The 27,009-nt window shown below is 46.4% G+C and overlaps 1 protein-coding gene across 2 annotated transcripts; it reads right to left on the bottom strand.

Annotated features, from left to right (window-relative positions):
* Nucleotides 1–2,101: 2,101 nt before the first annotated feature.
* Kif18b (kinesin family member 18B) lies at nucleotides 2,102–26,895 on the bottom strand. 2 transcript variants are annotated; one of them, XM_013031970.1, is made up of 16 exons: nucleotides 26,833–26,895; nucleotides 15,010–15,342; nucleotides 13,829–13,986; nucleotides 13,400–13,504; nucleotides 13,079–13,189; nucleotides 12,801–12,998; nucleotides 12,458–12,634; nucleotides 11,787–11,861; nucleotides 11,552–11,649; nucleotides 9,609–9,819; nucleotides 9,294–9,421; nucleotides 5,316–5,524; nucleotides 4,573–5,083; nucleotides 3,552–3,638; nucleotides 3,094–3,179; nucleotides 2,102–2,869 (listed from the first exon to the last, which is right to left on the bottom strand). In XM_013031970.1, the coding sequence occupies exons 2-16, from the start codon at nucleotides 15,332–15,334 to the stop codon at nucleotides 2,763–2,765; spliced, it is 2,586 nt and encodes an 861-aa protein (XP_012887424.1). In that variant the 5' UTR covers nucleotides 15,335–15,342; nucleotides 26,833–26,895; the 3' UTR covers nucleotides 2,102–2,762. The 2 variants fall into 2 exon arrangements, with proteins under 2 accessions (XP_012887424.1, XP_012887425.1); XM_013031971.1 differs by having other exon boundaries at nucleotides 9,642–9,819.
* Nucleotides 26,896–27,009: the final 114 nt, after the last annotated feature.

The following is a 27,009-nucleotide window of genomic DNA, read 5'->3' as shown; positions in this document are numbered from 1 at the left end:
AGAGCCACAAATATTTGCTGACTGAATGGCTGGCTGTGAATATCCTTGTCAAGAGCAACCTCTTCTGACTTGTGCTGGCTGCCCGGGCAAACTCTGCTTGGTGCAAGGATCCCATTGTGCAGAGGTTGCCTTCCTGGCCCTTGTTACCAGCCACCTTGCTCTGTGCCTGTGCATCTATAGATGTGATGGTGAGTGTGTGTGTGTGTGTGTGTATGTATATAACACACACACACACACACACACACACATATGAGAGGGCCCCAGGAAATGGGGAAAGTTATTCAATTTGAATCCAACCAACACTCAACAAGGCCTCCTGAGGTCAAGGCACCATGCCAGGCTGCCAGGGGCTACAGATGTGAAGATGTGGCAGCTTTGGAGGGAATCATGGCACACAGGGGAACAAGCTCATTAAGGATAATTGGAGAGGCGGGAACCCTGGGCATGCGGAAAAAAAAGGAATGGGGGGTGGTGGAAGTGTTTGTTGTCTCTTCTCTTCCAAAGGGGAAAAGCCTTGGATCACGGAAAGCAGTAGACCCTGGATTGATTGTTTTTTGGGTCTGGTCATGGGGCCTGAACTCTGGGCCTGGGCGCTGTCCCTGAGCAATTCAGCTCAAGGCTAGCACTCTACCACTTGAGCCCCAGTGCCACTTCTGGCTTTTTTCTTTTTGCTTATGTGGTGCTGGGGAATCGAACCCAGGGCCTCATGCATGCGAGGCAAGTGCTCTACCACTGAGCCACCTTCCCAGCCCCAAGACCCTGGATTGAATCCTGAACACTTGCTGCCTCACAATGAGTTGGGTGAAGCTTGTCTTTCATTATCTATCCCTTTCAGATGCCTGGCAGTGACAGGAAAAGGGTGCACATTCTCTTGCTCTTTTCCTCCAACAATGATGGAAACTGGGTGGGAGGGGCCCACTGGGCAGAGGGGAGGGGAAGACTCCTTTTGAACTTAGCAGCACTATTTATACACTACTCACAATGTGCTAAATACCCTTAACATGTTTGTTTACAGACTAAAGTTAAACAGACTCCTGTAATTTTGTTTACTCTATTAATTCATTCAGCCAACCATGTCTTCACGGAGAGAACAGAGATAACTGTGTTGGACTGTCATATAATCCAATGAATGGAGAGAAAGGCCTGAAGGAGCGGGTAGAGGGGTGGGGGCAGGAGCAGGCTGCATAAACATTCCATCTTGTGGGGCCTTCACTTAAAGAGCATTGCCCCGGACCTGGGGACCAACCAAAAAGGCTGTCCCCCAAACAGGTTGTTTCTTTATGGTTATTTTTCTTTTCTTCTTGTCTTGTTTATTCATTTATCTGTTTGGGGGAGGGGCACAGAAATGGAGGACAAAGGGCGAACAAATGTAGCAGTGATACTCACTAGATACTATGTTGAAAATCAACTATACAACTTGTGCATGAGGATAGGACAGAAAGAGAGAGAAGGGGTGACATTGTCCAAAAAGAAATGTACTTTTTTTTTTCTTTTTCCTGTTCTGGGGCTTAAACTCAGCCTGGGCACTGTCCCTGAGCTGCTTTTGCTCAAGGCTAGTATTCTACCACTTGAACCACAGTGTCACTTCTGGCTTTTTCTGCTTAAGTGGTACTGAGGAACTGAACCCAGAGCTTCGTGTATGCTAGGCAAGCACTCTACCACTGAGCCACATTCCCAGTCAAGAAACGTATTTTTTACCTAACTTATGTAACTGTAAACCCTCTGTACATTATCTGTATAATAACAATTTTAAAAAATCCTTTAGAAAAAAAAATAAAAGCAATTAAAAAAAAAGTCTCAGACATTCCTACTGGGGATGGCTTTGAATCACGGTCCTTGGATCTTAGCCTTCTAAGTGGAAAGATGAGCCACCAGTGGCTGGCTGCTCCCTCAGTTTTTGAAGTGCTAGTGATTGAACCCAGGGCCTTGCTCATGTTTGGCAATTACTTTACCACTAAACTATACCCCCAGCTCCAGAAATGTTTTAAAATGTTAAAAAGTAGGAAATGAGAAAGGGAAGACGTTGCTATTGTAGGGATACAGAGAAAAACACACCAAGGATACAGAAGGTTATTTTATTGATCATTATAGTTAAAAAAAAAAAAACAACAAAAAACCTCTTATCTACATGTGTTTATAATACCCGTTTGTTCAGGAATCAAGGATCAGAGGGATGTATAAGTCCCAGTATTTAGCATCTATACCTAGGTGGTAGCATTAAGGCTGCACTTTCCTTTCTTCTTATATCATCTTATACTTTGAGTGTCTTGTGTACAATGGCTCAAGATAATAATGTTGGCTTCCTTTGCAAAGGAGCTACATCATCACCAGAGCAGGGGCCAGAGTAAAGTTCCTACCTCAGGCTGGGGATAAGGGGCTGAAGACGCCTCTCTCAGAACCTGAAGAGTCAAGTGGGGACTCCCCAGCGAGCCCCCTTCCTGTCCTTAACCCTCCTCTACTGGGCAGAGGCCATCAGTGGGCAGAGTTTACTGTTAGACATCAGGCATAGAAAACAGTCAAGAGCTCCCTATGTCCTTGGGGCAGCATCCTTTAGAACAGCTGTATGTTAACACTCAAAAACAAATATGTACACACTGAGAAGCTGAGCATAACTGAGATTAATAGAGGGCAGAGAGTATGAATGGTTGGGGAGGGGTGTTAAAACAGGAAAGGAATCTTGGCATTAATTGCTCCAGTGGCTCCAGAGACCAAGGAGGGGTGGCTAGCTTAGATGGGCTGACAGATCAGGACACCTCTGGCAGTCAGGACACCATGGTGACACAGCTCCCAGTTGATAGCACTCCCCTGACCCTGATTAGTTCCTCCTGTATTCTCTGGTCACCAAGGCAGCGGGGACTCAAGGGTGGTTCTGCAGGCCAGTTGGAAGGGGTGGGACATGGGAAGAACAAAGTGAGGTTCTATGCCACAGCTTCCCCAGCCACCCACCTCCTCCTCTACCTCACCACTCAGGGTCCCTGAGATACTTGGAAGTACTTCTCTCCCAGGGGGCCTTGGCCCACCCTGTTCCCTCCCTCTTACCTCCAGCTTCATTTGACCTTGTGGTACGCCACCTCTGTCCCCAGTGCTAGTCACCTGGGATTTTAAGAGGCCCAGCTGATGTCTTCAAGGTGCTACAGGGGAGGCGAGCAATGCGACTTCGGCCCCGGGAGACTGAGGAACTAAGGGAGGAAGGGAAGACAGATGGGGCTCTGGGGTGTGCAAGGAGTACGAAGGTAGCTGAGCTGCCTTATTCTTTGAAAGCAGGAAAGGCCAAGCACCGACAGGAGTTTCCAAGGCCATATGGGAGGGTAGGAGAGGTGTGTGAGGAGGGGGGGGTGAGCTGTGCATACCCTCCCCACTTCACTTCTGGGATGATCCTGGAATAGCAACAAGGGTCAAAGAAACTCCAGTCAAAGAACCAGATGCTGGCCTGCTCACAAGACCTGGGCTGTGAGGGGTCCAGAGACACCAGCAGGGGCCTGTGCCCAGTCAGGGCACACACTGTTTGAGTGAGAAATTTCTTCCCCACCTTCACATCACCCAGACCTTACCTCATGGTGCGCTTCTTCTTGCAGGAGGTGGTGCCAGGGAAGGAAGATGGCAGCTTGGAGGCCTTCCTGGTGAACAGCACAGGTGCGCTGGGCAAGGGGAAAAGAAAAGGAGAAAGGCAGATGAGATGGGAACCAGAAATGGCACTGGCCACTCTTCCTCCCTCCAGGCCCCAGCTTGTGGGGAGGGAGGTTGGACAAGATGACCTGAGGCTTCTTTCTGCTCAGAGGTGGACTGTTCTCTCTGCCTTCCCTGCCTGGGCTGACAGCTGAGTGACAGCTCTGTTCTGGGAGAACATCCAGATGTCAGTTTTCTGGAGCGTCCAGGGAACTGGAGTTCAAGCAATTTCACCCTTCCACCTGCCCAGCTCTGAGCTTTACTAAGAGCTGGTTCAGGGGCCATGAAAGGTGGGGGGGCTGCAGGCGGGCAGCCTGCTGGCCTCTGCCTCACAAGTCCAGGTCAGTCTGCCATTTGTCCTTAGCTTCTGCCACTGTCCTGTCGGGTTGCTGTACCCCTTGCCTGCCATGTGGACAGAGGGCAAACCTAACACTTTACCTCCTCCCTAGAAAATACTGAATAAAGTTTTCTGAGGACCATATCCTGCATTCCATATGCTGAACTAGAGAAACCTAGGAGACAAAGGGCAACCATAGGTATTTGCAGGTATTTACAGAACTCATACCAGGTCACAGAGCCTAAGCAAAGCAGAGGAACAGACAGGGCTGGGCTCATTAATTCCAGATTCCCTGTGACTCTTCCCAAGTTGAGGTCCCATGAGCTGAGGACACACTGAACCAGCACACAGCCAGTGAACCTGAGGCATGAATAGAAGGGGAGGGGCATCGAGTGAAGCCATGTCTCCATAGTAACTGCACACTCCATTCTGGGCCTCAAGAATGACCAAAGGGAAACAGGTCTCAACTCTAAAAGTCAGGCTGATTTCCTTTTCTTGGATGTACCCTTGTCTCTTGTTGACCTCTGACCGCCAGCTGGAAGGACTGAGAGGGAGGCTGAGAGACCTACCTGGGGATGAAGGGCTGGTCCGGCCTGTTCAACTCCTGGGGGACTTTCTCCCAGCCAAATTCATGACAACTGAGGGCTGAGAGGGGCTCCTCTGAGAGATCAAAGGTGGTGTTAAGGTCACGAGCAGGTAGGGCCAGAGGGGTGGAGCAGTTCTGCATAGCAGAAGGGCCCAGGGGAACCCTGCTTTTGATGACTGTAGCTGGGCAGAAGCGAGGGGAATGGCAGGGAGAAAAGGGTCTTTTCCCTTTTGGGGTGCTGGGCTCAAATGAAGGCTGAGCCTTAGGCAGAGACCCCCTCCTCAGGCAGGGGAGAAAGGACTGGTGCTGGCGTTTGGTCTGCTTTGGGACCAGAGGACAGTCTGGCTCTGTGGGACTCAGTCTCCTCCTCCTCTTCTTCTCTGCGGGCTGTCGGGCTTCCTTGGCTGGGCTGCAGTCAGGCCCAGAGGGGATCCCCATAGTGTGCAGTTGCTTTGCCATGGTCCGGGTCACAGGGCCACAGTACTCTGGAGACTCTGGGCAGAGAAAAGGAGGGTACTAAGTGAGATCAGGGACTGGCTAGAAGGAAGGAGCAGGCACTAGAGATCCAAAGAGGTCCCCTTCTTTAGGTCTTCTGGGTCTCTCTTAGAAGCCCATAATTGCAGGGGTCCATCCTCCCACCATAGCACATAAAGTGCTTGGCAATGCCTCAGCCCTAGCTGGGCCTCGAAGGTGACACTGATAGGACAGTGTAGAGGTGACACTCACTTGACTCTAAACACCGCTCCTGAGCCAGAGGGGCCTCTCTGGGTAGGCAAGCAGTATTGCTGGAGGCCTCAGTTCCAGGCTCAGTTTTCTCCTCCTGCACCAGCTGCTGCAGGGTCTCAAACTCTGTAATCATGTCTGGGGTCAGGAGATTGGCTGCCTGGAGCAGGGAGTATTGACGATGGGCCAAGCACAGTACTCGTAAGGTCAACCTGGAATAGAGGGAACGAGATCCCTGTGCTACTTATATCCAGCCTGGCTAGGGCTCTCTAGTCTATGCACTGACCTCATCACTGCAAGTATGGTGGAAAGCAAATCTGGATGGTCCCCTCCCTCCCTTCCTCCTGCCTTGTACCAGACTAACTGATGCACCTCCCAATCCAGCTCCAGCTCTGTGACACCCTCACTGAAGGCAGACAGGTTCCAGGCAAGGGTGGTAGGTATTACCCATTATTCCTGCTCCAGGACAAAGATGGGGGCCCAGGAAGTAGGGAAAGGGTTTCAAGTGACCTTGGACTTGGGAGGTCTGAATTTCCCCCTAGCTCAGCCATTTACATTAGTACTGGAATCCTAAATTAATGTGCCCTCAGGACAATGTAAGATAGTAGTTGAAGCTGGGGTGGCTCTCTCCTATAATCCTAGCTACTCAGGAGGCTTAAGGTCTGAGGACTGCAGTTCAAAGCCAGTCAAAGCAGACAAATCCAAGAGATTCTTATCTCCGATTAACCATGGAGCCAGAAATGAAGGTGTTGCTCAAGTGGTACAGTGACAGTTTTGAGTGGAAAAAAATGAGAGCTAAATGCTCTAAGTTTAAGCCCCAGTGCTGGCACACATTTACACCAAAAAAACCCCCACAGTAGTTGAGATCCATCTCAAATCAAACTGGCACTGTTCAAATCCCAGCTCAACATTTCTCAGCTATGTGATTGTCAATAAATTGATTAGCCTCAATCTCTAGAACCTTAAAATGAGAATAACAAGTACACCTACTTTATAGAGCTACTGAAAAGATATTATTTGTGTGTGTGTGTGTGTGTGTGTGTGTGTGTGTTGCTGCTGAAGCTTGAACTCAGGACCTGGGCACTGTCCCTTAGCTTTTTCCCCTCAAGGCTGGTACTCTAGCACTTGAGCCTCAGCTCTACTTCTGGCTTTTTTGAGGTTAACTGGAGATAAGAATCTCAAGGACTTTTTTGCCAGGGCTGGCTTTAAACCAAGGTCCTCAGATCTCAGCTCTTGAGTAGCTAGGATTACAGTTGCAAGCCACTGGTGCCTGGCTGAGGGTTGTTTTTTTTTTTTGTCAGTCATGGGGCTTGAACTCTGGACCTGGGCGCTGTCCCTCAGCTCTTTGACTCAAGGCTAGTGCTCTACCACTTGAGCCATAGCACCACTTCTGGTTTTCTGGCGGTTAATTGGAGATAAGAGTCTGATGAACATTCCTGCCTGGGCTGGCTATGAACCTCGATCCTCAATCTCAGCCTCCTGAGTAGCTAGGATTACAGGCATGAGCCACCAGTGTCCAGCTGACTGTTGTTTTTATATGCAGAATATTTAAAGGAATAGCTGGCATACAGTAAACACTAAGTTATTTTCTGTAAGGTGGTGGTCATACCATCTACCTCGTTAGGACAAGAGGAGATTATATAATAAAATAGGCTCTGTTGACCTGGGCTCTGAGAAAGCCCTTCAAAATGCATTCAGTCTGTGCTTTCTGTTTAATAGTTAGGATCCTTGAAAAAGTACATGTGAATCAACGTGTATTTCACATGCACTAAGGGACTATTTAAAGGAAATTTTGAGGGTAATGCGATTATTGATGCTGTAAATTTGGATTCTCATAAAGCCAATTTTCTTTCTATGATAAAAGAATAAACACAATTACCTCAGTGGGGATTATTTATGGCAAATGATTTATCCTCAGGTAACTACCTGTCTGGACTTGGATGAACCCACCTCACTGCCCTGTCAGTGTTTGCTCAGGGAACCAAGCTCATTTAGTAAAGTAGCCTCCAGCCCTCTGTGAAAGAGGGCAGGACATAAATTAAAAAAGACACAGCAGAAACTCATTCAGCATCTTCTCAAGCAACACATTATAAGGAAGACTGGACCACTGAGCAAAATATTTGGGGGAAAAAGGCCTGGACCTGGCTACCATGAGAGTCACACTGGCCCTGTCCCTCTTGACCCTGGGCAAAGACCTCATCTTCTCGTTCACAAATGGGGAGTTGGTTTATACCAGCATTTTAAAATTAGGTTTCAAACATCACCAATCAGAGTAACTCTATCTTGTCAGTCCTACATATTAGACCTCAGCATGAGATTCCATGTAAAGAGATGACTCTGCAGCTGGGGAAAAAAAAAAAAAAAAAACACTTGAAAACCCACTGAACTGGAAAATCTCAGATTTGTTCAGTGCCCTAGTGGTCCAAGATTCAAAACTCTAAAGTCAAAAGAAATGACTTTCGATTATGCAGTTGTCAGGGGTTTTTCCAATATTGAGATGATCTAAGATGTTCTATAAACCTTAATATTTGAAGCCTTCTGCTGTATTTTATTAGGACTTCCTCACCAAGTAGTAGGGAGATCTAAGTCACAACCAGGGGTTTTGAAGCAACTTGTTGGAAGCTGCTCATCTCCCCCCTAAAAAAAACCCAGGTAGAAATGAGAATCATAATATCCTCTTATCCTTTCTCTTCATACTGGGGGAACACCAAGCAGAGAGACCTTGAATTCATTGTTGTTCCCTGGGAGACTAATGGGGCACCCCACCAATGTACCCCATCTCTCTAGGCCTCAGGGAGTTAGCAATAAGAGACCGATAATGAGCCTGTGATTATTCAGGCCGCAACATTTTTGCTGAGTCGGGAACAGACACTCCCCAACAAGAAATAAAATTAAACAGGCCCTTCTGTCCAGAAGCTTTAAATACACTGCCTGGTGTGAAGCGTGCTGGGAAGGGGAGAGTAGGACTGGCAATAGCAAAGCTAAGTGGTGGGGGATTTATGTATTAGAGATCAAGGGAAAAAAAAATATACAGCAGCATCCTCTAGGAGACCCAAGGAATGGGTCCATATCCTTTCCTCTTTGGTTCAAGATGGAGGTTTGTGTTTACTCTGCTTTATTTTAGCTGGAAAGCTGAAAAGTGATGGGAGATTTGTGTTTACTTCTGGGGGGTGGGGTGGGGTGGGGGAGATAAGCCACAAGCTGTTGGTGAGAACACAAGAGAAATACTTGTTCAGGAAGGCTGTCCTGTCCCTTCCTCTGACTGTCGTCCAGCTTCCCCTGGCTGCGCATTGTGTTCTCCCTACACAAGAAAGCCAAGTGCTAGCTAGCCCCAATGGCCTGTCCTAACTTGGTGTTTCTGCTGGCTGTTGGGATGGAATTTAGTGTTTAGTTTCCCTTGCCTGTTGGGCTGCCAACTTTGTGGAAGGATTAAAGATGATGCCCAGGAAATAAGAGTAGGTAATAATAACAAGGAGTTGAAAGCACTTAAGATTATGCCTGTAGTCCTAGCTACTCAGGAGGGTGAGATCTGAGGATGGAGGTTCAAACCCATCAAGGGCAAGAAAGCTTGTGAGATGTGACATTCTTATCTCCAATTAGCCAGCAAAAAAAGCTAGAAGTATCTGACTTATGTAACTGTAACTCCTCTGAATATCACCTTTATAATAGCAATTTAAAAAAGTACACACACACACACATGCACACACACACGCACACATATATACTAGAAGTGGAGCTGTGGTTCAAATGATAGAGTGACAGCCTTGAGCAAAAAAACTAAGAGACACTGCTCAGGCTCTGAGTTCAAGCCCCATTACTAGCACAAACAAGTAAAGAAATAAATAAATGAGATAATGCTAATAAAAAGGGACTTGACTGTGAACAAGAATCAGAAATTTTTGTGATGCATGTTCCTATACCAGGAGGCTGGTCCATCACATCCCACTTTGAACTCCAGAGTAGAGGCAAGGAGACACCTACTGCTTAGATTGATCCATGTCCAATTTCTGTGGTGAAAGGTGGTTTGCAACTGGCTCCGGATGCACGATCAGACCAGGGGACTCTGGTAGTGGATGCATGAGGTTTAGCTCTGGCATCTGGGTTGGAACCTAGAGGAGGCACAGGTAGAGGGGGCAGATAACCTCTTAAAACCCTTCCTTCCCCCAGGAATGGAAAATAACAGCTTTAGAATGACCAGGACTTCAGAAAGGCTTGTTTGGTCCCAGTCACAAGCACAGGACAGATGTAAGACATCCAGATAGAGAATGAGAATAGCTATTTCTTCTAATATCCCACCTGGGGCCCAGGCCTCACGTCCTCAAGACATACTTTCTCACTGGGGTTTTTGTCCTTGTTCTGTAGGAGCTGTTGCTGCTCTGGGGAGTTTCCTTCCACATTCCTCTGTTCCTGGCCCTGTGTCCCAAGGCTCCCCTCTTGAAAGGCTCCAGACTCGGTGTGGAGTTCTGAGGTGCAGGGCTGGTTAGGAGGCTGGGGCAGTAAGGAGGAGCTAGGAAGGCAAGGAGAAAATGAGAGTTTGAGAGGCATGATGTGGGGCAGGGGAAGGTGCGATGAGCAAGTGAGGCAGGATCTCTAATACCTAGTTGTAGAGCCCACATGAAATGTTTAGATAACAAGTAGCAGCCTATTTAGGAAGAAGGGAGGTATGAAGGTGTGAGGGACTTTCTGGTTTAAAAACAAAAAAAAAAGGGGCTAGGAGGTTGGCTCAGTGGTAGAGAGCTTGCCTTGCATGCATGAGGCACTGGGTTCGATTCCTTAGCACCACATAAGCAGAACAAAGCAGAAATGGTGCTTTGAGCTGAAGAGCTCAGGGTTAGCGTCCAGGCTGGAGTTGAACTCCCACGACAAAACAAACAAACAAAAAACCCATAAAACCATCTTTGCCAGGTGCTGATGGCTCACACCTGTAATCCTAGCTACTCAGAAGGCTGAGATCTGAGGATCAGGAAGGATTGTGAGACTCTTATCTCCAATAAACCACTAGAAAACCGGAAGTGGCGCTGTGGCTCAAGGAGTAGAATGCTCCCCTTGAGCTCTGAGAGCTGAGGGACAGCACCCAGGCCCAGAATTCAAGCCCCAAGGCCGACCAAAAAAACCCCACAAAAAACAAAAAACAATGAACTCCAGAACCTGGTATAGTGGCTTCTTCCTGTAATCCCAGCTACTCTGGAAGCAGAGACAGGAGGGAGGATCATTGTTTAAAGCCATCAAGAACAAAAAGTCAGGAGACCCAGTTTTACAAACAAGCTGGATATAGTAAGCACACCTAGAATCCCACTTACTTAGGCAGCAAAAGTAGGTTGGTCCAAGGCCAGCCCTAGCAAAAATGTGAGACCCTATCAAAAAACTAAAACAAAAAGGGCTGGGGCATAGCTAAGCTCAAGGCCTTGAGTTCAAGTCCCAGTATGTGTGTGTGTGTGTGTGTGGAGAGGAGATACACACACACACACACACACACGCACGTACACACACACACACACGCACGTACACACACACACACACGTACACACACACACGCACGTACACACACACACACACGCACGTACACACACACACACACACAAACCCAATGACACATCCAACTTCTAAACCTTCTGCTTCTTTCTTCTCTATCTCTCAATAACAAGGTAAGGTTAATTAACAAAGAGAAAGTAAAGGCCACTTATGATAATGGGCAGCAGAACCCCAAAACCAGTTGCCTCTTTCTCTCTTTCTGTCAGTACTAGGGCTTGAACTCAGGATCTTGTATCCTGGAGCTTGAACTCAGGGTCTGGACATTGTCCCTGAGCTTCTTTTTCTCAAGGCTAGCACTCTACCACTAAACCACATTCCCAGTCCAGCTCTTGTTCAGCTTTGTAGCTCAACTACTCTACCACCTGAGCCCTGCCTCCAGTCTAGCTTTTTTTCTTTTGCAGGTTTATTGGAGATAGACTCTCAGATTTTTTTTTTGGGGGGGGAGCCTGGGTTTGAACTGTGATCCCCAGAGCTCAGCTTCCTGAGTAGATAGGATTATAGGCATGAACAAGCAGTGCCTGGCTTGCCTTTTGCTTTTTTATAGTTGAGACGTCACTTCCCCATCTGACACAGGACATTCTTAACAGCACTCAATTAATTGCTCATTTTGGTAGAAACCACCCCTAATCCAAGGTATTAGAATACAGACAAGGAGTCCTAGTCCTCTATGAATTAGAGAAGGAGTGGTAGATGACATCAGAACTGACCGTTGTGGCGGGCTCAATTTGTGGGACTGTGAGAGGTCCTGCTGTGTGGCCTGAGCGTTTGCCTCATACACCTGGAGCTTCTTCCTCAGGGCAGCCACCTGGAACAGCAGCAGCTCAGTCCTCAGAGCCCCAGGTAAGCACAGGAGGCTGGGGGTGGGCACAGAGCCCTGCTGCACCCCCAAGCTCCTGGCTTTCACTCCCTACCCTGGACCATCTCCCCTGCTGGGCTCCTCACCTCAGCCTGGAGCTGCTGGCAGATGGTGGCATACTGGCTAATATGACAGTCCAAGCTGATCACGTTGCTCTTCAGCTGAGAGGGGGACCACAGGGAAGAGATTTGTTTGTTCATTCAAAGCAGTTTTTAACCAGCCACCTTCCATGCCTAGGCATTGTGCAGGAAGTCTTGCTCACATTGCCATGACTCATTCTCACAAGTGGGGAAAAGAACTAGGGAAGGGGAGGGATCGCAGCAAGGGGTCGAGGATTGGCTGTGGCCCTGAATCCTGACTGTCTCACAGAGATGTGCTGACCAACAGGCAAGCCAGGGCTCCCTGAGAAGCAAGGAGGCGAAGCCCAGCAGATGTGGCAGAAACCAGAGCACACCTGCTTTTGTCTGGGTTAATGTATATGGATGATTACATCATTTTACTGGAATATATGGTGCTACTGACTAAAACAGTCTGCATTCTCTGCCTTTGTCTAGCTGGAGTCTTTCTGAGGATGGGGACAAAGCTGCTCTTATTATGAAGACTCTCCCAGAAGATAAGAGCCCAGGGAACTTCCTTTTCCTGCATGGGGGTGTTGGTTAGGGAATCTGAGGAAGCAATCGGGGCCCTCTCCTATCTGTTCCCAGGCTGAGTGCTCCCTGATACCCATACACACAGGCTATCCCTAGTTGATACATACCGAAAGTCTGATCTCCTTGGCCCGGTCAGCATATTTGAGGGTGTTGTAAGTGTCCTCATAAGTCAGGCTGGAGGGGCTGATGGCAGCAATCATTACTGTGTGGCAGTTGCCCCCGATGGAGTCTTTGAGCAGGCGGGTCAGTTTGCTGTCCCGGTAGGGCACATGAGACTTTCGGCCCTGGAAATTAAACCAGTGGGTGAGGGGAAAGACAGCTGGGCTAGATTGAATTGGGTAGAGCCTGGCATAGCTTTTTGGCTCAGGGCTGGAGAAGGGACCACTGGGTTCAGCTCTCAGTTCTTGTCCTGTGGGGGAGTGGGGTGGCATCAGGCCTGTGATGCTTCACCTTTGCATCAGCCAGGGCATTGAGGACATTGATGAGAGCCAGCAGAGAGCGGTTGATATTGGCACCTTCCCGTAGTCGCTGCCCCGTGGCATGGGTGGTGGATGCCCGCTCTGAGCCAGCCAAGTCGATCAGGCTCATCTTAGCCATCTTAAGGGCTTGAGTCAGGCCTGGTACCCGGTCCTGCTGTTTCACGAAGATCTGAGGGCAGAGGGCAGGGGTTAGGGGAGTTGGGTCTATCATGAGTCCCAGCTGTAGGCTCAGCCTATGACTCTGCTCACCTGGAAGATGGCATGGGAGCGGGAGGATGTAGCATTGGCATCAGTAGGGTGCTGTGTACGGCTGCGATTGCCCCTGGTCAGCATCTCCAACAGCTGCTCAGCTGAGGCTGGCTAGAGAGGAGACACCCAGGAAAGGGGCTGTGGTCTCTACCAGTGCTTTGTGCCTGGCAGGAAAGGCTAGTTGTCAGTACCCTCCCACGCCTCATTAATGCCACCATACCACCACTGCAGTATTCAGGGCATCCCAAATGGCTTTGTGAGAAGACCCCAGAGAAGCAGCCAGGGTGGCTGGTAGCCATCTGAGCCCCATCTGGCATCTACCTGGTGGAAAGAAAGTCCTTGCACCACTACGCCTTTGTCAGGGTCCTCACGGATGGCAAGGGATCCCTTGGGCTCCAGGAGGTCACGGATCTGCTCATTGTACACCTGAGGAGAAATGGCAAGAAGTGGTCTGAGGGAGAACATCCTTCCCTAGGGGAGGCAACTGAGTGTCCAGAGGTTGAAGAAAGGAAGTTGCTGGAGAGGGAAAGATGAGATTGGTGCATATCTGAGGCAGCTGCCATAAGTGACACACTTCAGGACCATGCGGGATGCCAAGAGCAGGTTTTCCCCTCATGCAGTTTCTCACTGTGCAGTATCTATGTCCCGCTGGCTCACCTGGGCCCATTATCTACTTTCTACCACTCCGTCTTCTCTTTATATGACTATGAGAATGAGGGATGACACAGGCTGGAGAGAGAACAGGCCTACCTCCAGGTAGCTGATGAGCACCTCGAATCGCTTCTCCTCTTTGAGGGCTTCAAGACGCCTGTACAGTTCCATGGTGGTCAAGTACATGATGCCAGGATCCCCCTCCTTTCCCAGCATGGTGTGTGTTTTCCCAGCCCCGGTGGCTCCATAGGCAAACACTACAGGGCACAGAATGAAGAGGAAGTGGCAGCAGAGCCAGAGTTACCTTCCTAGAGCTGCTCCCAACACATTCTACTGGGCCCAGTCCCGCCTACCTTAAGTCCCTTTCCTTTGCCATTCACATACACCGTTCCCGTCACTCTTATGCTTAGCCTTTGATTCTCCATGAGTCTGTCTTAAATTCCCACAAACCTGCAGACTCCCAGTCAGAGGGCTCTCTATTGTGGATGGAGACCATCCCTTCCTTCTTCAGGCCCACAGTGCTTTATTTTGCATCACTAGCCTGGGTTTATAAGCACATGTTTGTGGGATGTTTTTCTGATCTATGCCTTCTCCCCCCTTTAGACTTTAAGCATCAAGAGCTCAAGATTGTATCTGATTAGCTCCCATATGTTAAGGCCCGGTGAGTGCCTCACATGGTAGAGAGAATAAATGGGGGCCTCCATAGAGTGCCCCCAGCTCAGTGGCGAGGGAGAGGCTAATGTGTTAGAAGACACATAAGTTGGGGTGGGGGAGGAGCTCAAGTGGTAGAGTGTAAACCCCAGTACTGACAATAAACATAAAAATAATCCAGGCACCAGTTGCTGAGATCTGAGAAATGTGGTTCAAAGCCAACCCAGACAGAGAAGTCTGTGAGACTCTTTTTTTTGTCGGTCATGGGGCTTGAACTCTGGCCCTGCACGCTGTCTGTCCTGAGCTCTTCAGCTCAAGGCAAGTGTTCTACCACTTGAGCCACAGTGCCACTTCCAGTTTTCTGGTGAACTGGAGATCTGAGTCTCACAGCCTTTCCTGTACAGGCTGGTTTTGAACTGTGATTCTCAGATCTCAGCCTCTTCAGTAGCTAGGATTACAGGAGTGAGCCACCGATGCCTGACTGCAAAAGCATCAGCTCTGAATGGAAAAAGCTAAGGAAGAGTGCCCACCCAGGCCCCGAGTTACAGGCATGATCTAAATAAGAATGTGAAATTCTTTTCTTGGGAATCAGAGGCAAAGCTTCTATCAAGCAGGGCTCAAGTTCTCACCTGAGCAGTTGTAGCCCTGAAGGAAGCTATCCAGGATGCTGTGGGTGGTATGTTGGAACACGTCTTGTTGGGTAGCCATCTCACCAAAGACTCGGTCGAAGACAAATGTCAGGTCTTTGCCCTTCTTTCTAGGGGGACCACCATCATGGGGGCCACCCAATTTCAGACCAGGAAATCCTCCATCAGGCTCCTCAGGGTCAAATACCAGTACCCGCTCATCTACCACCTGAATCACAGGACGCCGCTGACTCTCGAGCTCCCGAGGGGTGGAGGGCCGCACCCGCACCACCACCTGCACCTTGCTATCCTCCGCCACTGTCATCATGGCAACACCTGTGCAGAGATATGATGGAATAAGGATCAAGCCACCATAGTGTGCCCCTAACCATTCAAGGGACTCTTCCTGTCCTTTCCTCCATAGTGTGTGTGTATGTGTGTGTGTGTGTGCGCGCACGTGCATGTGTGCCCGTGTCATGCACACTGTGGGGCTTGAACTCTGGGCCTGTGCGCTGTCCCTGAGCTCTTCAGGTCAGGTGAGCACTCTACCACTTAAGCCACAGCACCACTTCTGGTTTTCTGGTGGTTAATTAGAGATAAGAGCCTCACAGACTTTTCTTGCCCGGGCTGGCTTTGAACCATGATCCCCAGATTCAGCCTCTTGATTTTTTTTTTTTTTTGTCAGTCGTGGGGCTTGAACTCTAGGCCTGGGCACTGTCCCTCAGCTCTTCAGCTCAAGGCTAGTGCTGTACCACTTGAGCAACAGCGCCACTTCCTAGATTCAGCCTCCTGAGTAACTAAGTTTACAGGTGTGAGCCAGACACCCAGACTCTCCTCCATACTTTTTTTTTTTGATCAGTCTCGGGGCTTGAACTCTAGGCCTGAGCATTGTCCCTCAGCTCATCAGCTCAAGGCTAGCACTCTACCACTTGAGCTACAGCACCACTTCTGGTTTTCTGGTTGTTTATTGGAGGTAAGAGTTTCATGGTGGGCTGGGAAGGTGGCTCAATGGTAAAGTGCTTGCCTTGCATGCTTGAGGCCCTGGGTTTGATTCCTCAGCACCCATAAGCAAAAAAAAAAGCCAGAAGTGGTGCTGTGGCTCAAGTGGTAGAGCGCTAGCCTTGAGCTGAAGAGCTGAGGGGCAGCGCCCAGGCTCAAGAGTTCAGGCCCACAACCGGACCCAAAATAAAACAAAAGAGTTTCATGGGCTTTTCTGCCTGGGCTGGCTTTGAACCATGAGCCTCAGATCTCAGCCTCCTGAGTAACTAGGATCACAGCGTGAGCCACTGGTGCCATTTCTCCTCCATATTTTTAATGTCTGGCCTCCACTGTCAGTCTAAGAGATTAAGAATATTTGTGTCAATATCAATTACTAATACATATCTTGTTCTTACTTGAAACATAACCTCCTTAAAAAAAAATATACCAAGCTGGGCGTGGTGGCTCACACCTGTAATCCTAGCTACTCAGGAGGCTGAGACAGGAGGATCTCAGTTCAAAGCCAGCCCAGGCAGGAAAGGCCGGAAAACCGGAAGTGGCACTGTGGTTCAAGTGGTAGAGCTAGCCTTGAGCTTGAGGACAGCCCCCCAGGCCCAGAGTTCAAGCTCCATTAAGATTAAAATAAATAAATACTGGTACTGAAACTTGAAGGCTAGAGCTCTCCAACTTGAGCCATTTATCTACTTCCAACTTTATTCACAAGTTAAGATAAGAGATAAGGATCTCATAGATTTTTCTTCCCAGACTAAATTTGAACCTCAATCCTCAGATCTCATCTTCCTAAGTAGCTAAGATTACAGGCATGAGCCACCAGTGCCTGGCATCTACTTTTGTCATATCCAAATGACTGTTTTCAGAGGTCTATAACTAGTTCCTGAAGCTATTATTCTACTCTTATACCTATGTTCCTATGTTACTTTACAGCATGCTTTAACTCTAATAAGGCAAGAATTCCTCATCAGTCTTCTTCAAAACTTTCTTCACTATTCCTAAGCATTTTTGTGTTATCTGACTTATTTCTGGGGGTCTAGCTTAAGATACAGCACTGTCCTAGTATACCCAATGTTTGAGATCCAGCAGCACCTCTCCCCTTAAAAAAGTTTTATCAGTCCTATGCCCAACCCAGAATCTCCTTTTCCCAAAAAAAAACTCTATTCAAACACTAGGCACAGTGCTACATACCTATAATCCCAGCTATTTAGGAAGTAGAGGCAGAAGATTTTAACTTTAAATTTGAGATTGGCCCTAGACAAAGTGAGTATGACCTTATCTCAAAAGCAAAATACAGCTAGCTGGCTCACACCCCTAATCCTAGCTACTCTGATATCTGAGAATCCTGGTTTGAAGCCAGTCTGGGTAGAAAAGCCTGTTGATTCTTACCTCCAACTGCCCAGCAAAAAGCTGGTAGAAGGGGTAGAGAACTAGCCTTAAGTGAAAAAGCTAAGCCAGAACATGAGTCGGAGTTCAAACCCCAGTACTGGTGTGCGAGTTCAAACCCCAGTACTGGTGTGCGTGTGCGCACAGACAAAAGCGCTAGAGGGATGCTCAATTAGGCTCTGGGTTCTATTGCCCAGAACTGAAAACAAACAACTATTGGAAGTGGAGGTGTGGCTCAAGTTGTAGAATGTGAGCCTTGAGTGAAAAAGCTAAGGGAGAGCTCTCAGGCCCTGAGTTCAAGCCCCAAGTACAAATATGCATATACACAAACACATACATATATACCCCCCACACACACCAATTACTAGGATATACAGCTGAAACCGCATTACATTTACACGCTTATTTTATTTATTTATTTTTATTTTTTATTTTTGTCGGTCGTGGGGCTTGAACTCTGGGCGTGGGCGCTGTCCCTCAGCTCTTCAGCTCAAGGCAAGCGCTCTACCACTTGAGCTACAGCGCCACTTCCGGTTTTCTGGTGGTTTATTGGAGATAGGAGTCTCACGGTCTCTCCTGCCCGGGCTGGCTTTGAACTGCGATCCTCAGATCTCAGCCTCCTGAATAGTTAGGATTACAGGCGTGAGCCACCAGCGCCCGGCACGCTTATTTTTTAGGAAAAAATGTGGTTATTGCCTGTTCAGGTATTTTTATGTTCCTCAGTAAGATTTTATAGTTTTTCTGTCTTTTCAGCTAGGTTGTGTAAATTGCCCTTTTATTATAATTCCCAAGTATTTTATGGATTTAATTGCTTTTATGAATGGAACACATTCCCTCACTTTCACTTCCGGCTGATATGTGCTAGTATGAAGAAGCACAAAAAAGATTTGGGCTATTGTCTTATATTTACCACCCTCAGACATTTTGTTTGTTGTTTATTTGGAGACAGGGTTTCACCATGGAGTGGCTTGGCCTGGAACTCACTATGACGTCCAAGCTAGCTTCAAACCCAAGATCCTCCTGCGTCTGTCTCACAAGTGCTGGGGTCACAAGTGTGATGTAATCATGTAATCTCAATGTTTTATTGGCTTCTTGAATATTTTTACAGTAATTTTATAATCAGGAAAGAACTTTCTTTTACCTCCCTATTTCTTCTTCATATTTACTGGCTCATGCCTATAATCCTAGTTACTCAGGAAGCTGAAGTCTAAGGATCCTGGTTCAGCCAGCCTTGGTAGAAAAATCTTCAAGACTCATATCGCCAATAAAATGCCAGAATTAGAGACACGGTTCAAGCAGTACAAATGAAAGAGTCAAGCTCGTACTCAAGGCTCTGAGTTCAAGACCCCGAACTGACAGGCACATAAAATTTATATCTGATCTGGGTTCTGGTAGCTCACACCTGTCATTCTAGCTACTCAGGAGTCTGAGATTTGGAGAATCTCGGTCTCTAGTAGGCCCAGGAATGAAAGTCTGAAAGACTATATAAGTTCTAAAACAACCAGGAAAAAGCAGGAATAGAGGTGTGGCTCAAGTGGTAGAGTGCCAGCTGAACAAGCACAATGCCCTGAATTTAATCCCAAGAATAAAATAAATTGTCAAAAATGTTAACCTCTTATTTTATGGCTTTTATGTCATGTTTAATAGTCCTTCTCCAAAGTAACAAATGTTTCTCTCAAGTACTTTTTCTTTTTTTTTTTGGCCTGGTCGTGGGGCCTGAACTCTGGGCCTGGGCGCTGTCCCTTAGCTCTTCAGCTCAAGGCTAGCACTCTACCACTTGAGCCACAGCGCCACTTCTGGTTTTTCCTTTTTGCTTATGTGGGGCTGAGGAATCAAACCCAGGGCCTCAGGCATGCAAGGCAAGCGCTCTACCACTGAGCCAACTTCCCAGCCCTACTTTTTCTTTTTTTATGTAGCTAAAACTTTTTTTTTGCCACTCCTTGGGCTTGAACTCAGGGACTTGGTGCTATCTTTGAGCTATTTTGCTGTATGGTAGCACTCTACCATTTTAAATCACAGCTCTACTACCAGGTTTTTTGTTTTTTTCTTTTTTAGGGGGTTATTGGAGATAAGAGTCTCACAGATTTTTCTGCCTGGGCTGGCTTTGAACTCTAATCCTCAGATCTCAACCTTCTGAGTAACTAGGATTATAGATGTGAGCTACCAATGCTAAGCTACAACTTACTTTTTTGTGAATGATGTTTTCCAAATATTTTTTTCTAGTTGGCAAGCTATTATATCAAGACCATGTACTGAAAAGTATATTCTTTCTTATCAATCTGGAATGTCAATTTTTCCCCCTTTGGTGGTACTGGTGCTTAAATTCAGGGCTTCATATTCACCTGGCTTGTTTGCTCGGCTCTACCAACTGAGCTATGCCCCCAGCCCTACTTTTTGCTATTTTCCCCTTTTTGGTGGGGGGTTAGGGTGGGGAGTTGCTGGTCCTGAGGCTTGAACTCAGGGCTTGGGCACTCTCCCTGAGCTTTTTTGCTCAAGGCTAGTGTTCTACCACTTGTGCCACAGCTCTACTTCTGGCTTTTTGATAGGTAATTGGAGGTAAGTCTTACAGACTTTCCTCCCTGAGTGCCTGGTGGTTTGGGATTTTGTTTTGTTTAGATTTTTGTGACAAGGTCTCATAGGTTTTTCTGCCCAGGCTGGCTTCAAACCACAATCCTCTGGTCAGGAGCTGATGGCTCATGCCTATAATCCTAGCTACTCAGGAAGTTGAGATCAGATGTTAACAGTTCAAAGACAGCCTGAGCAGAGAAGTCTGGAGAATCTTATCTCCAATAAACTACTAAAGAAGCCAGAAATGGAGCTGTGGCTCAAGTGGCACAGCCCTAGCCTTCAGCAAAAGAAGCTCAGGGACAGTGCCCCGGCCCTGAGTTCAAGCCCTAAGACTGACACCAAAAACAAAACAAAACAGCCTACAATACTCTAGATCTTAGATTCCTAAGTTGATAGGGTTACAGGTGTAAGCCACCAGTGCCTGGCTGGAATGCCAAATTAAACATATCTGAATTTTCATAGAAACATGAATTTACTTGAGGACTCTGTTTTGTTCTGATAGGTCTATTTCTTATCCATATATTATTATTGTAATGTCTGGCGTTCTCTAATATATCACCTTTTACTTTTTGTGGAGAGGGAAGTTATTCTTGCACATGGTTTTAGAATTAGCTTATGAAATTCTATGAAAAGTCCTAAAATTTGTAATGTGGATTATTTTGAATTTATAGATTAATATGAAAAGAGCTGGCATCTTTATGATGGCAAATTTTCTCAGTTAAAATGGATTCTCTTTGTATTTCTTCACAACTCTATATCTTCAGTAAGATTTTATAATTTTCCTCACATGAATATCATGTATTTCTTGATAGGTTTATTACTAGTTATTATACAGTCTTAGCTATATTGTGAATGGGCTGCTCTTAAAATCACATTTTCAAATTCATATTTTGCTAGGATAGAAGCCTGTTATCTGCATATAGATTGTGTATCTCACTACAATGCTAACGTCCCTTATTAGTTCTAATAGATTGCCCATTAATTCCGAGGCCTTTCAATTAAATGGTAATATAGTTTGCAAATAATGACAGTTACTTCTATTTTTAGCTCTTTTTTTATTTAGTTGTACACACTACTGCCCATTAGGGATGTAAGAATAGATGTTGACCTGGTAATAATTCCACACACTTACTACCCATTTCTTCTTGTGGTTCTCCCATACCTCTATACCTAGGTTTTCATTTCTCCTTTTTGCCAACTTTCCAAAGGTAGGGATACAATTTTTGGAATGTAAGAGTCACAGATACCCTGGAAAAGCTTAGCCAGACTTAGGGTTTATATTAACAGGGGCTGTTCCTGGGAGATAGGAATAGATGAATGCTTTCCCAGTAATGGCTAAGTCCTGCTGATCGGTCATAATCACCAAGGACATTTAGCAGAGAAAAGCAGGGTTCCAACCTAATAATCTACCAAACAGCTCAGGTTGTCCTTGGGGAATGTGGCAGAATTGAGCTGATTTGAAACTCCTGTCTCTTCACCCCTAAACTTCTTAATTTCTTCCCCACACCAAACAAGGGGAAGACATCAATCAACAATAATCCTTTTTATATATGTATAATTCAGGGGTTCCCCCCCCAGCAATCAGATTGTCATAATAAACATATTAGCTAAATGGTCACTAAATCAGACTGTTCAAAGCGACTCTTTGATCTCTACTTCAATCCCACCAAGATAGATAGTGTTATTACACTCATTTTTCAATGAGGAAATTGAGACAGAGAGGGTTAAACAACTTTGCCCAAGGTCCCAATGGTAGTGAGTGATGGAGTCCCATTCCAACTCCGGCAGCCTGACCGCAGAGCTGGTCATCCTGTCTGATAATGATATTATATATTATGTTCGAATGATCACATGGTTCTAAGAGCCCCTTATGTTTACATAATAGTTATAGTCCTTTATATGGAATTACATTATGTATTCTGCAAACACAGATATTTATGGACTATAACTAATTTTCAACACTCGAAAGAGTTCCCATTTCTCATTCTTGCATTTTTGCCTCTGGGAGCCTCACTCTTCTACCAGGAAGAGAGTGTCTGCGTCCACATTGGCTGCTTTCCTGGCAGGCCCAGATGCCCACGGGGAGGGTTCTGGCTGAGGAGGAGCCACAGAGCAGCCTAACATTCTAAGCAGGAAATTAAAAAGGGCACTGGCAAAGGAGTGCACATAACCTTTACAGTTCCCTCCTCCCTGCCTCCTGAGGGCCAGTGAGGCCAAGACTGCCTAATGAGATGTTTTCCTTCTTCCAGAGATAATGCTGGAGGCCCCAAGGTTGCAGGATGCAGGTGTCACTTGGCATGGGTGTCTCTAGGATACTTGGGTCCTGGTCTTTGTTCTGTATCTGACTTAGGGGAGGTCTTCCCATGAGTCACAGCACATCAGTGTCACATCAATGTCTCCCTTTGAGAGCCACAGAGAATAGCTACGGATCTGCTCCGCCTCAAGGGGATGGGGAGATTAATGAGAGACCGTTTGTCAAGTTTGCTTTGATCCTCAGTTGGAAAGAGCATTTCAGCCCCAAGTACAAGGGAGATGATTCTTTAATAAGATCTTCAGGGTTCTCAGCCAGCCACATTCACGTCCTATTTCTAACCCAGGGCAGCTCATTAAAACCCAGAGGCTAGTTGCACTGCTGAGCTGAGGTTGGGAAGTCAAGATTCGGTTGGTTTCAGGGTGGCCTCTTCTGCACACCCTCATAGGGATGGGCCCAACAAGCAAAAGCTCGTTAGAAGCCTCTGGAAGTCAGGTGCAGATGGCTCACACCTGTAATTTTAGCTACTCAGAGGCTGAGATCTGAGATCAAGGTTCAAAGCCAGCCTGAGGAAGGAAAGTCTATGAGATTCTTACCTCCAATTAACCACACACACACACACACACACACACAAAATAAATAAAGCTGCAAGTGGAGCTGTGGCTCAAGTGAGGTAGAATACTAACTACCTAGTCCCTGAGATAAAGCCCCAGGAAGAGCAAAAAACAACAACAACAAAAAACAGAATTTGAAGACATAATGGGACTCCCTGAGCTCAGACAATGGGATCTGAAGAAGAGAAGTAGCTTAGCCCCAGGATACTTGGGATACCCTGCCTGCAAGTATACCTGAAGCCCCTTCATGCTGCTCAGAGTTCTCATACATGTTTCTCATGCTTATGCCAAGAGGCAGGACCCGCTTTTGACATAGTCTGTGCACAGGTCCCTGGGCACCTGACCAAGCATGTAGCAGATGCTAAATAATATTTGTCCTATGAATGAATAAGAACCAGAGAAGGGAAGGGTCTGAGTCCAAAAGTCTAAAAATAGTAATCATTATAGCTGACATTTAGTGAGTGTTTCAGTGAGTATCCCAGACACTATGCTAAGTGCTTTGTGCTAAAAGCTTTACAAATGGTGTCGTTTAAATTTCACAACAATCTCATTATGTGAGTACTGATACAATGTTACATCTCTAGTCTACCAAGGAAACTGAAAGCACAGGAAGGTGGTAAGCAAGCAAGGCAGGAACTTGACCTCATTCTGTCAACTACAGATACTACCCCATCCTTAGGCTGCTCTGTCTGGGCTTTGGCTGCTCATACCTGTTCTCACCTTGGTACTCACAGAACAGTGCATGGTTGTGTAGAGGAAGAAGCTGTGCTCTTAAAAAATAGGAACCTCATAATGCTATATTTTTAATCTTTTTTTTTTTTTTTTTGCTGGCACAGGGGACTGAACTCAAAGCCTGGAATATGCGAAGCCAGTTTCTAGCACTGAGCCCCATAGGCTGTACCTGATGATAGTTTTGTTTATTCCTTTCTCATTATTGTAATTCATGTTTCTTATCTTACAGTCTGGTTAAGATCTCCAGTACAATACTGAATAGCAGCATTCTTGTTTCTTTTACTCATTTTATAGAGAATGTTACAATTATTTCACACTTGTTGGTTTAAGGTTATTTACCTCTATTTCAAATTTATTTTTCTTTTTTTGTGCTAAGGATGAAAATCAAGGCTCTGAGCACCATAAGCACACTTACTAACACTGAACTATTAACTACCACCCTCTACCTCCACAGTCCTGTGTTAACAGCTGTTTCTAACATTAAGTCACATTATATTCCTGGAATAAACTCAACATAGTCATAATATCCTTTAATTCACTGCTATTACTGCATTGCTAATATTTTACAGAAGATTTGTTTACAACTATCTCTATGTAATTTCTTTGTTTCATTTCTGGAATATAAATATAGGGAAGGAGAGTTTATAGAAGAACAGATTTAAGATGGGCGCTGGTGGCTCACACTTGTAATCCTAGCTACTCAGGAGACTGAGATCTGAGGACCACAATTCAAAGCCAGCCCAGGCAGGAAAGTCTGTGAGACTCTTATCTCCAATAAACCACCAGAAAACTGGAAGTGGCACAGTGGCTCAAGTGGTTGAGTGTTCATTGAGCTGAAGAGCTCAGGGACAGCGCCCAGGTCCAGAAGTCAAGTCCCCTGACTGAAAAAGAATTTTTTTTTTCTATTTCTGGTGTTTGGTAGGGCTTTCTAGTTTGAAAGTAGATTTCAAACTAATTCAGTTTCTTCAATGCTCAAAGATTTATTAAAAATTTCCATAACTTCTTGGTTCAATTTTCTTCCTTAGAAAACTGTCAAAAAACTTTTTTTCTTTTTAGTGTTGGGGACTGAACCCAGAGCTTTTGTGCAAGCTAGGAAAGCACTGTCACTGAGCCATATCCTCAGCCCCTTACTAATTATTTTTTAAATTATAACTATGTTCTATTTGACTAAATTAAGCTTTTTAAGAATTCTCAAATGCAGTTGCTTTTACTTCTCATTTATATTCATAACTTAGGGCTGGGGCTAGAGTTCAGTGCTTGCCTAGGGAGAGGTCTAGCATGCAGAGAAAATAAAAGTCTCAGTCATGTATATCTATAACCTAATTTATGGTGTTGAAAGAGTTTACACAATACTCTGGCAATTGTTTATATTTGCTTGGTGACCAGATAGGGAAAAATTTATAACTGTGTCTAAAAGTGAACATTTTCTACTTGTACCCTTTTAAAAGTACTGGGCCTGGGAGTATAGCTGTGTGGTAAGCACTTGCCTTAGTATACTCAAGGCCCTGAGTTTGATTCTCAGCACTGGGGATAGTGGTGGTAGTAGTGGTTATAAATGCAGCTAGGCTAGATAATATAAAAACTGACAGCCCAGGCTGGGAAGGTGGCTCAGTGGTAGAGCGCTTGCTTTGTATGCATGAGGCCCTGGGTTCGATTCCTCAGCACCACATAAGCAAAAAAAAAAGAAAAAACTTGGAAAAACTGACAGCCCAGTGCCAGTGGCTCACACCTGTAATCCTAGCTACTCAGGAGGCTAAGATCTGCCAGCCCAGGCAGGACCGTGAGACTCTTTTTTTTTTTTTTTTTTGGTCGGTCGTGGGACTTGAACTCTGGGCCTGGGCACTGTCCCTCAGCTCTACAGCTCAAGGCGAGCACTCTACCACTTGAACTACAGCGCCACTTCCGTTTTTCTGGTGGTTTATTGGAGATAGGAGTCTCACGGTCTCTCCTGCCCGGGCTGGCTTTGAACCGCGATCCTCAGATCTCAGCCTCCTGAGTAGCTAGGATTACAGGCGTGAGCCACCAGCGCTCGGTGACCGTGAGACTCTTATCTCCAATAAACCACTCAGAAAACCAGAAGTGGTGCTGTGGCTCAAGTGTTAGAATGCTAGCCTTGAGCTGAAGAGCTGAGGGACAGCACCCAGGCCCAGAGTTCAAGGCCCACCACCGACAAAAAAAAACAGCAACAAAAAAAACCCTGACAAATTGAGACCTTTGTGTGTGTGTGTGTGTGTGTGTGTGTGTGTGCCAGTCCTGAGCCTTGAACTCAGGACCTAGGTGCTGTCCCTGAGCCTTTTTGCACAATGCTAGTGCTCTAACTCGAGCCACATCTCCACTTCTTTTTTTTTTTCTTCCTTCAATTTTCTTTTTTGGTAGTTAATTGGAAATAAGAGTCTCATGGACTTTCCTGCCCAGGCTGGCTTTGAACTTTGATCCTCAGATCTCAGCCTTCAGAGCAGCTAGGATTATAGGCATAAGCCACCAGGGCCCAGCCAAACTGAGACATTAAAAAAAATTTATCTGGAATGGGAAAAATTCACTAATGAATCCTGAAGGATTGAATATATTGGCAGTTGTTGATAGGATTTGTTGCTGGGAAAAGAAATAAAATAGGGTTTGGAAAAAAATTTTGTGGATGCTGTCTTCTAGGCTTAAATTCTTTGTGCCTCAGTTTCTAACGCTGTAAACTGCAAATAATATTGTTATCTATCCCATAATATTCTTATGAAAAATATTGTAGTCAAACCTGATTCGGAGTTCAATTAAGGGATCAAAAAATATTCACCACTGTTGCTAGAATTATATGACACAGCGTTTCTCCCTTACAGGAGAGAAGGAATGTTTTTCAATAAAATCCCCTGAACTCTGTGGTACAGTACTTTAGTGCCCTGAAGAATCAAAGCTAGGAGAACCTTCCCTTTGTTCAAGGTAGTATAGCCCAGCTGCAACCAGAAGCTGTAGAGAAATGAAAGGACGTAGCTACTCCATTCTCTTGAGTAGGGGCCCCAGGTCTCTAGTTCTAGCTTGAAGGGCTGGGGATGGGGGAAATAAATGTCCTCCTCACTCACGAGCAGGGGGTACCTTTCACAAACCCGATGTACAGAGAGCTGGATTCAAACGTGCGGGCCCAGCGTAGGTCCACATCGCCTATACACATCGTGTACGGAAGTGCCCACCCCGAACCAGTCCCGCACAAAAGAGGGCTGGCTCCAGCTCCCGCGTGAAGCAGGTGGGTCCGCGCTTCCCAGCGTGTGAGGCTGGGGTCGACCAAAGGCCAAAGCTTACCCTTCGTCTGTTCCCGTCGCTGGTGTCGCCGCCTGCTTGCGGGTTCCTCCGCCACAGACGTGAGACCACGGCCCCTGAACGACACGCGCCCCACCTTCCCCCTCCGCGCCAATCTCCTTCCGGCGCTAAGCGTTTAAAACTAGCCGGTCGGCCCTTCCGGGCTTCCCATTGGTCACC

This window comes from Dipodomys ordii, unplaced genomic scaffold, assembly GCF_000151885.1.
Source record: "Dipodomys ordii isolate 6190 unplaced genomic scaffold, Dord_2.0 Scaffold147, whole genome shotgun sequence".
NCBI classification, from domain to species: domain Eukaryota; kingdom Metazoa; phylum Chordata; class Mammalia; order Rodentia; family Heteromyidae; genus Dipodomys; species Dipodomys ordii.
The sequence above is the reverse complement of the archived record's forward strand: the minus strand, read 5'-3'. Positions and strand labels throughout refer to the sequence as shown.